At 44.4% G+C, this 10647-nt stretch overlaps 2 protein-coding genes across 3 annotated transcripts in view; both read left to right on the forward strand.

Annotated features, from left to right (window-relative positions):
- Positions 1–5098, forward strand: part of CLP1 (cleavage and polyadenylation factor I subunit 1) — a 7706-nt gene extending 2608 nt beyond the window's left edge. Inside the window, exons 4-5 of the mRNA XM_006906017.3 lie at positions 3998–4088; positions 4880–5098. Coding sequence (XP_006906079.1) covers positions 3998–4088; positions 4880–5098 — 310 coding nt within the window. The remainder of the gene's footprint in view (positions 1–3997; positions 4089–4879) is intronic.
- Positions 4737–10647, forward strand: part of ZDHHC5 (zinc finger DHHC-type containing 5) — a 22526-nt gene continuing 16615 nt past the window's right edge. The window contains exons 1-2 of one of the 2 annotated variants that reach the window (XM_006906004.2): positions 4737–5021; positions 8119–9298. In XM_006906004.2, coding sequence (XP_006906066.1) covers positions 9195–9298 — 104 coding nt within the window. In that variant the 5' untranslated portion in view covers positions 4737–5021; positions 8119–9194. Of the gene's footprint in view, positions 5022–5142; positions 5434–8118; positions 9299–10647 lie in introns of those variants that run through there. The other variant, XM_015599184.2, reaches the window with a different exon arrangement.

The following is a 10647-nucleotide window of genomic DNA, read 5'->3' on the forward strand; positions in this document are numbered from 1 at the left end:
TCTGGGGCATGGAGGCCTAGCCATCACGAAAGGCAGATGGGCTGAGGTATGAGAATCTGTTGAGGCCAGGCTGACCCCTAAATGGTGGACTAGTAGGAAACATGTATTCTGCCTCTTAAAACAGATGGTAGTAACCCAACTCATCTAATCTTGAACCTAAAGGAAAACCATGAGAATTTAATTGGCTTCTTAGATCACGTAAAGTGCTACTTTGAATTCTCTAAGGTTCTGGAGAATCCCATTTTTTCCCGTTTTTATCACTGCTTTATAGTCTGTATGTAGCATTTGTTACCTCATTAATCCAGGATGAAAAAATGTATTAGAAGGCCTCCTTCCAATAAAGTTCGAACTTGGGAAAAAAATTATTTTAATAAATATTTTTGCACATCATAGAAGTTGGTATATTTAATTTTGTTCCCCCCCACAAAGAATTACAGAACAACATTGGAATGATTTATTGCTAAATATTTAGAGGAGAGGAAAGCCAAGAGCTCACGTGTGAGCCAAGCAGGTGAATTTTTATGATGGTTCCCCTTTTCTCTGCACTTAGGTAAATAGATGCTAAATCTGTTGCCAACGCCAGGCTTACTATGAGGAACCAAAGAGGCTGGTCATAAACTTGAGTAGAGATTTCAGATCTGATCGTTTTCCAGAGATAGCTCATTTTCTCTCAGCTGCAGCTATTTTTCCTATTGTCTATTTGATTGGAATCAGTTAAAGTGTAAGTTGAGTGTAAATTTCAGGTGGTAAGCAATTGGGAAAGCCCATTGTCTGATCTCTTACAAATAATTGGTGTTCCTGGTTTGGACCTAGATTACTGAATAAGTATCTGATGCCCTTCATTCATTCTTGCCACAAGTATTTATCAAGCATCTACTATTTGCCAGTAACCGTCTACATAGATACAGGATAGACAAAGTCTTAGGGAACATATTATAGAACAAACACGAGAAAGGTAAGTGCTGAACAGAGACTTAAAATTGGGTGTTATAGGACAGTGACTGAGAGGCTACTTTAGATTGGGTGGTCAGGAAAGGCCTCTCCTGAGCTTACATTTCAAGTGAAGACCTGAATGGCTGTGTAAAATTCGGGCAAAGTCTTCCTAGTGGAGAAAGGAAAAAGCTTGATGTGTTCGGTGAAAGGAAAGGCCAGTATGGCTGGAGTATAGTGAATCAAGGGGAGAGGGGTAAAAATGGAGGCTGGAGGGAACAGCAAAGATGAGATAAAGTTTTCGTAATCTAACAGCAGTAGGAAGAAGTGGGAGGGGGGTGTGTCTAGTCTCTTCCAGTTTCTGTGACAACATACTACTGACTGGGTAGCTTATAAACACCAGAAACCTCACCGTTCTGGAGGCTGGAAAGTTCAAGATCAAAGCACCAGCATGGTCCTGTTCTGATGAAGGCTCACTTCCAGGTGGCAAACTGCCAACTTCTAGCTGTGTCCTCATGAAGTGGAAGGGGGGGCAAGGATGCCCTATGGACCCTCTTTGGAATAGGCACTAATTTCACCTGTGAGGGCTCTGTAGTCATGACCTAAGCACCACTCAAAAAGCCCCACCTGCTAATACCATCTTTGGGGGTTAGGATTTCAGTATACGAATTCAGTATACATTCAGACCCTAGCAGATAGTTAAACAGAGGAATGACATCTAATTTACATTTCGAAGTCACTGCTGTATGGAACATGGATTATAGAGGCAAAAGTAGAAGCAGGAACACAAGTTAGTTTCAATGTGAGAATTGGTAAATTAGAGTAGGTGGAGCTGGTGAGTAGATTGCTTTGGAACATTTTAGAGATAAAGTTGATAGAACTTGCTGATGGGAGTGGTGAGGAAAAGAAGGGGAATCAGAAATGAACCTAGATTTTTTACGTGAGCCACTAGATTGACTATGAGACTGGAGAAACTCCAGGAGGGAATAAAGGAATATCAGGAGTTCTACTTCAGCACTGTTAGGTTTGAATTATTAGTCATCCATATGGAGATGCCATGTAGATGTTGGAAACATGAATCTGGAGGGTGGGGGAAAGTTAGGGCTGAAGGTTCTTGGGAGCTATTGACCTATAGAGGGCATTTAAAGCAGTGGTATTGGATGAAGTCACTTAGGGGACTGTGTAAGTGGAAAGAAGAAGGCAGAAGAGGGATTTTCAGGGCACTCCCAGCATAAGAGGTGACGTATAATGCGAGCTAGCAAAGGAGACTTGACTATGGATCTGGAAGCATGGATGTCAGTATTGACCCTGAACAGTACAGTCTTGGACTGGTGGAGATAAAAGTCCTATTGAAATATATTGAGGTAATATAAACTGTAGAAGTAGAGAACAATTATAGACAACCCTTTTAAGAAGCTTTGCTAAGAAAGGGACTGGGGTGGTGGTATGGAATTAAGGAAGAGTTAGTCTTTTAGATAGGGTGCCTCAGCATATTGACAGACCCTGGAGGTTGAGAATTTAATGATGGCCATGGTATGTTCTTGCCACCGTTTTTTTCAGTATGTTTTCATTTTTCAAATGTTAGAAAATTCAGAAGACAATGCAGGGGGAAGGATGAGATCCAGAGCACAAGGGGAGAAACTGTCATCTAACAAGCAGAGATATATGACAGGGACAGGAGGGAAGGCTGCAGTATTTAAACAGAGAGGTTGGTGCTGAAAGGTCATTCCTCTCTGCGTCTAAACTCTAGGGTAGCATTTTGTTGTCTGCCTGTTTATTTACCAGTGAGTTGGTCTAAAAATAACCATGTGTTTGCCTCCTATAAGCATAAGGAAATGCAAGTGAACAGGATTTGAAAAAGTACAGATAAAGTACACTAGAAAAACTAAGGTATTTCTTGATATATTTATTTGAAGTTTGGTAGTCTGGCTAGCCCATTATTTTAGCCTAGATTTTACTGTTTAATACTTTTCAGAAGTGGCTGGCAGTTTAAACCTTATGCTCTATTAAACATTCTTTCCAGGAAATATCTTGCATGATCCTAAGGAAAACTGGACAGGAAACTGGAAACTCTCTAAACCTTGGTAGTGATTATGCCAACTGTTTGTGCTCATCCAGCTAGGAGCTTGGCATCCAGTAGTCCAGTATCTTAGGAGAGTTTAGGATGGTGGGAGGTTGAATTTTTATTCCCATTCAGCACTTTCTAGCAAGGAGACAAAACAATTTGCAGGGTCTTAGGCTCTTGAAAAGATGCCAAATTTGCGAAGTTGGGGAAATGAAGTTTTAAAATCTAAAAAATATATATAATAGAAAAAAATGGAATTTGATCTCTTCCTAAGGAAACAAATTAACCTTAAAAGATAGAAAAGCCTCTATAAATAAAAGAAATATTCTATCTTCGGTAGTACCTTAACTTTACCTTTTATAAGGTCTAAAGTATTTTAAAGATTTAATTTTTTAATACACATTCATTAAAGAGAACGCTCAGTGTGTTGCAATAAATGGACTGACCCCTTAGCAAGGATAAACTAAAACCTGATGTATATGCCATGCCAGAGAAAGTAGATTAGACCCCAGAAAACAGAAGGTAAATCTTTCTCTTTCACCTTGCTGTCTAGCGCTAAAGTATCAGAACATAGTTAAACCACTAACATCTGACACCAAACCCCAAGACAGACCACAGGATTTAGAATCAAGTGAGGAACCTTGGCTTCAGAGAAATAGCTGGTGGAACACTTTTTTGAAAGACTATTATGTAATAGCCAGAGCTGCTTTCATAAAAGAAATGGCCTAATGAGAGAACACCTGGCCTTGCTCTTGGGTTCACAGCTGTGTAGGGCTAATTAGGGCAAAGTGTGGCGCTGTGATCTGAGCTGGCCAACATCTCGCCAGGGACAGGAGCTTCTAGAGAGCCTTTTCCTTCCAGCGCGGTTAGGGATGCAGCGCCCATTCCTTGGGTTGCAGTTGGAAACTAAGGAAATTACGCGGAACCAAAAGCTGGGTCGCACCCTGGGGGGCTGCCACCGCCTCAGATGGCGCGCACTCCCTGTGCCTCCTTCCACCGTAGACGCTACGGCTCCAAGGCTCGCGCCCGCTCTTTCCTCTTCATCCTGGGCCTTTGGCAGGAGCATCGCCCCACACTGGCTCTTCCAGACCCGGTGCCCCTTCCACGCGAGAGCCACAGCCCCGACCGTTCCATCCCCCTGGGATTCTGCTGGTTCTAGGAAACTTGCTGGACCGAGAACTGCTTCAAGTTTCTTTTAAATAAAGTTTTCGCCATCAAAAAAAAAGGGGGGTGGGTGGGAGAGGTGGGCTATTTACTCGCCAAACGTTTGGCCAATGCTTGAAGGGGCAGAAACAGGAAAACGCCGGGGCCTATACTGGTGATTGGTTGTACTGGAAGCCAGTCTGGACTGTACCACATTTGCTTGGGAAGGCTTAGCGAATTCGACGGGGTAGCTCCTTGCTTTTTGAGTTCTTCCAGTAAACACATATTACTACTTTTTTACTTCCAAGGATTTCTGCTTGGATCCAGCGGGAACAGAAAATAGGACGTAGGAAAAAGGAACACTCGGCCGGCCATTTCCCCATTTCTGACTCCTGCGCAGTACTCCAAATCCCCCTCTCCCAGTCGCCTGCGGAACCCGACGGCCTTGCGCGCGCGTCCTCGTTTTCTCGCGTGCGCACGTCGCCGTGCCTATGCAGCCAATCAGACCGCGAGGTCGCCGCGGTCGCCGGGGTTCGCGCGCACGCCATAGAGCGGCGTGGGGGTGGGGGCTATAGGTGAATGGGAGAGTGAGCGGGGGCGGGCGCGGCGGCGCGAGTCGCATGAATGAGAGAAACGTGCCCCGCTCGAGACGTCGCGCGCGTCCGGGACAGGGAGCCAATGGGAACGCGGGGAGGGCTAGAGACCCGGCACTGAGGGCAACGGCCGCGCGCCGGCTCGAAGACGAGCGCCGCCGAGCGGGAGCGCGCGGAGCAGGGCGGGCGTGGAGCGTGCGGGGGCCGCGCGCTGCTTCTCAGAGGCCGGACGGCACTGCTGGGAGGCGGCAGCGACGACGACGGCGGCGGTGACGGGAACCGCGCCGGGGGTGAGTATCGGGGACACCGGCCCCTGCGGAACCGGAAGTGCAGGGCCAGTGAGATGGGAGGGGAGAGTGACCTCTAGGGAAGGGGGACTGAGGAGGGGGAGGTGATTTGAGGCCCCATTCCTCCTTCGGGCCGGGTCATCCAACTGCGGCAGGACCCGTGGGCCCCGGAAACGGACGACGAGTAGAGGCCGGGGATCCACGGCCGCTGGGGCTCAGAACGGGTTACTGCCCGGCTGCCCGGTCCTAGCTCGGGACCTAGGTCCCCTTCGGCGCCTGGTGCCCAGCCGCCGCCCCTTCCGCCCCCGGCCCTACGCCGCGGGCTCTGCCGTCCTCCGCAGCCCTCTCCCGCAGCAGCCCCAGTGGGCCCTGCCACCGCGGATTCCGTCTTCTCAATCTCAGTCAGCGCTGCCCCGTACGGTGATTCTCCTTGCCCCAGCTCCAGGGTGGGGACTGGGTGCTGTTCCCCTTTTATCTCCCTGCGTTTCAGGTCCCTCGCTCACTCTGCCGATACTTATTTTGGCTCAAGTCTCATCCTGTTACCTGTTGTCTCCCATCCGTCCGCTTCCTCACCCCCACCAGCCTGGTGCTCCATGCTTTAAGTACTTTGTACTTTTTACAGGCGGAGCTCAGATGTGTTTGCAAATATTTTATCTATAGGAATCTCTTTGTGAGACACGGAGGTGGAAGATGTTTTATCCACTTGGCCGAATGAAAACACTGAAATGTGAAGTAAGAAAGTGACTTAAAGTTATGAAGCGAGGGGTAGAATCAAATATGTTATATTCTAGACCATTTTTCTGCTTGGATTTTTCACTTCCTGCTTAATGCCATCTTGTCTAGGTTGATCTTATATTCTCATCCCTATCTTTTTACCCCAGTATCCCTCTGTACTGTATCAAATCTCTTCAGAAGGCTCATTATTACCCACCTAATGCCTACAAGAATTGTATATCCGTGTATTTTGCTACTTCGGTATATAATGGTAGAACCCATATTAAACTTCTACTTGATTCTTAAGCCAGTGTCTTGACATGTGGATTATTCCACGATACTTTGATTACTTCGTATTCAGATTTACTGTATTGTATTATTCTCCACTTTATTTCAACCAACAATACTTGTTCTATCAGTGGTAGTGCCCGTATCCATTCACCCCTTTAAGGAGGTCCTGGTATTAAACCTGTATTAAAGTCTTCAAACCATATATTCTCTGATTTGTTTTATATATGCATATTTCCATTCCATAGATTACTCTGTGCCTGAATATGCCGTACACACCTTTCTCATACTGGTGTGGACCCAGACTGCTGAAAAAAACCACACTTATTCTGTAGTCTTATCCCTACTACCCACAGCACTTCTGCTAAGACTTGGTACTTCTTTATTTTACCCAGTAAATTCTTAGGTTATATCTTGTCCCTTCCAATGTATACTCCCCAGACATCTCAGGTGCCGATCTCTTTTGTTTCTCAGTATTGTACTCCCATATTGCATGGCCTTTTATGATCCTGCATTGCTATGGCAGTATTAGTTCATGTGATTTTTTTTTCCTGTCGGAAAATGTGATCTAAAATATATGGTGTCTAAATGATATTCTACTCTAGATAAAATATAAGCAATGCAATTTTCATCTCTATTCTTTGGGGCTTTGAGGGGAAAGTTTTATAGTACTGTGTACAAACCAAGAATTTGCTTCTCGTCGTTAGCAAAGATACCAAGGCCTACGTTCAGATTGTTGGGATTTGATTAGGAAACCAAGAGTTAAATGGTCATAACATTAGAGGCTAAAGAAGATTTATCTTTTCTAGGACTTGAACAATTTCTTGTAATCTCTGGGTGTTCACTTTGTTCTTATATTACTGTTTGGCCCTCTAAAATGCTGTTTTTTAAAGAGAGACATGATGCACCTTGAAAGAAGGCACCTTTGCCTTCAGTGCCACAGGTAAAAGAGGAAGTGATAAATTCCAGGGCATGTTTGTATTTCATTATCTGAATCTTTTGATGTTTTAATCTCTGCCTTTGATATTAAGGGAAATACTAGACCACTGGGTGCGATAAAATTTATTTTTAAATTCTAACAAGTAAAATTTTTGGTCCGCAGAGTCCAAGTTGTCATCACTTGGCAAGTAGTGTAGTGGATGAGAAAGAGGTAGAAAGGGTTTGTGTTGGCAAAGGGGCACATGAATGAACCCTTGCATCCTGAACTTGACTGCTCAAGTGATTCAGTGGAATGGCCTGAGGCATTCTTTAGCCCTCAGTTTTTTGGAATGGTATAAGGGACTGCGTCACCGATAATGTGAGTTAAGTGCTTTGAGATCACTAGATGAAAAACATCTTATAAAATCCAAAGTGCTAGGGTTATTTTGCTACTACCATCAACAGAAATAATTGTTACTCTTAATTGTATTGGGGAAGGTGGGGCTCAGTTGACTTCCTAACAGGCTAATACAGGAATAAAAAACTGTCGAATTAGGTAGAAAAGGACCAGCCTCTGTGGTTGACTCAGTTTCTCATACAGGGCATTTCACCTTTCAGTGCAAGAACATTTCTCGGCCAGGTCCTTTCATGTGTTATTCCAGAAGACCAAACATTCAGCTTCTACCTCTTCAGGGTTATAACTACAAAGCATAGAGGGATGAGAGAGAGGGAGACATGCACAGAAAGGAAATAAGACTAACTGTCCTAATTTTGAGGTTATTTTTTTCTCTTTTCATTGTAGCAATAAATACTCTTCGTCCAAAGAGAAATCTCTTTTCTAGGGCTGCCCGTCACTGCTGTGCCCTTGTTTGTTTTTAGATTTTGATATTTGTTACTATTTGTGTCAGGGGAGGTGGGCCCCTTACAAGACGACCTGAGGCCAGGTGAAGCCACGTTCTTCTCTTCCTAATGTGAACAGCAAGCACTTAGAAAAGTGAAGGATTCGAGATCCATTGTCCTGCCAGTTCAGAGCCCCACATACACATAAGTGAAGTGGCAAATAATCTTTCTCTCAGAAGGCACTTTTTAACAGAATGGCTTGTGGAGTTTTAGCCTTGATATTCTTAAGAAATGCCCTGAAAGAATTTCTTTGATAAAGATATTTGTTTTTTTTTTCCAGGTGAGGCCCTGTAACCCAGCCAAACTCTGCATCCAGAAAGCCCAAGACTGAGGAAGAGAGAGCAGAGACATTGACTAACCTGGAAACGGGGACCCCTTTGGAACTTTGCTTTCATCCACAGTAACCTTTAAAAAGTATCATCGAGTGGAATTGAGTTCTTCCTCTTATTTTGCTTGTTGGGAAGAACATGGCTTCAGGGATTTTATGTTACGCTTTAGTTTTGCATGAACTCTCTAGGAAAAGAAGCTCTTGAAGGGCTTGGGAATAACAAGAAGATACTGAAGACATACAAGCTTGCCGTCTCTCTTTTCCCTCCCCCTTCAAAGAAAAGGATTTACAACTCAACCTTGTAACAGCTGCTGCCCAGCTTTAACCATCGAGAGAAAATAAATAAAATTAAACCATCATTGCCAGACTACAAGCCCTGAAGTCAAGGTGTCATTGAGAAAACTGCCTAAAAAAGGACAAGGACTGCAGTAAAAACAGCTTCTCTTTAAACCTGGAAAGGGGCCCCGGGTTCCTTCTCGGATTAAAATAGAAACACAGGGCACACCTCTTTGGGTGCAGCTCACATTCTGTGGAAGTGTAGTCGTGGAGGTACTATAGTATCTCTTCAGAAGAATCTTTCCTTGCCCGAAGAGTTCTGCCCTATCTTGATATTTCCCCCTTCTTTCCTTCTGAAGACTTATCTCCATCCATGAGCTATTTTTCCTTGATCTATCTGACTGCCTATGTTTTCTACCTGCAACCATTTGCATGTGTACAACCTACTGTTTGTCTTCAATTTTTAAACTGTACAAGCTGGGTTTCTTAATCTCTCCTGCCTTGTTCTGGGGAGGTGGTTATTCATCATTTGGAATCACCTTTCCCCCTCCCATGCGCTTTCCTTCATTTGAGATCTTTTGACCTTTGGTTTTATTTGGGAGGGGGAAGGGTGATAATTTAAAGTTTTCTGTTCCCTGGTGTCCTTCTGTGCTCTTATTTCCGTTGTTGCCCTCGTCCCGTTTTCTTGTCTGTTCTGCCGCTGTGTGGGCCTGGGCTATGCGGCAGGGCAGATCTCCCATCAGAGCTCCAACATGCCCGCAGAGTCTGGAAAGAGATTCAAACCTAGCAAGTATGTTCCGGTCTCAGCAGCCGCCATCTTCTTAGTGGGAGCCACGACCCTCTTCTTTGCCTTTACGTGAGTTTCCTCCCAGTGGTGGTATTTGGGGCCACTCCATGGTAGGTGAAGGGGTATTTTTTTTTTTTTTTTCTGAATTTTAATTTCAAAGCCAAGCGACTGGGCATGCCTGCTGTTCGATAGAGGTAAATCCAGATCCAAGGGACATGGTAGGAAGAGTGAAGAAAAGCCTATCTCAGCCACCGTAGACATCTGACTCCATAGAATCCTCTACCTTCCTGTCTCCCTTCCTTTGGAATCAAAGATATCTTTATATTTTCCTACCCAGCTCCATCATTAGATAACCCTGAACTAGGAAGGAAGTGGGAGGGAACCACCAGAAAGGCTTGAAGCAGTTTAAGCAATCAATTCTATGAAAGAAAAGAGAACTAGACTAGGTGAAAGGTTTTTCAGATAGTAATGGCTTTTCTCCTGGATATCTGAATCTAGATATGAGACTGACAGTACTGGAGAATTTCAGAATTGATTTAGATCTACCAATGTGACCGTTTGGGCTTTTACAGTTACTCAGCTGGTTTTCAATGTACTCTTAAGAACTGAAGCCTGGAGAATTGAAGGCCACTGGGAAAGGGCAAGTTTTATGTAGGAAGAGAGTTCTGGAATACTTCCTTTAAAAAAAAGGGGTGTCAGTAATTCTCCCCATTTCCTGGTCCTATATAGAAAAGCGATTGGTATTGAAAGATTTCCCACTTAATGGTATTCAGACTGTCTGCTTGTTATTGGAGGAGACTGGGTGACTTATCCTTTCCCTAGTCCCCGGTATTTTAGACGTTGACCACCTGGCAAGCATCTTTGCTCTTACCTGTTTATAAATTAACATGTACCAGGGTTCGGAGCCTTAAATTGTCGAGTCATTGAGTTGGTCTTCTAGTTGTAGCTCTTGGAACAATCAGAGCATGGTAGATTTTCTGGGGATTTCACTTTGCTGTGGTTCAGGCTCAAATCTAATTGTGAGGTGCTGTTTAGAGCAAAGGGACGTTACTGGGAAGAGGAAGGACATGTATGGAAGTGAAAGGAAGGAAGGCAGTTTGGACTCATCGAAGAATGAACAAAGCAGGAATTGTTGGGGTGGGGGACAGTTACTATTATGGGGAGAAATCGAGAACAGAAATTAAATCTGAGATAGGGAAGGAACACCCCCTAATTGAGCTTCAGATGCCAAAAGGAATTCTAGAAAATGTGGGTGGTTTGGTTAAAAGTCAGCAGAGTAATAGTGATGTTTTCTAATTGGTTTTTAAAAAGGGAAGATTTCTGTTACCTAAGGTATGAGCATCATCCTACTTATCACCTCTTCCTCTGATAAGTAGAAGTCATAGATTCCGCAGTCCCCCACTCTCCAGCCCGAGCCT

Source organism: Pteropus alecto, unplaced genomic scaffold (genome assembly GCF_000325575.1).
Source record: "Pteropus alecto unplaced genomic scaffold, ASM32557v1 scaffold91, whole genome shotgun sequence".
NCBI classification, from domain to species: domain Eukaryota; kingdom Metazoa; phylum Chordata; class Mammalia; order Chiroptera; family Pteropodidae; genus Pteropus; species Pteropus alecto.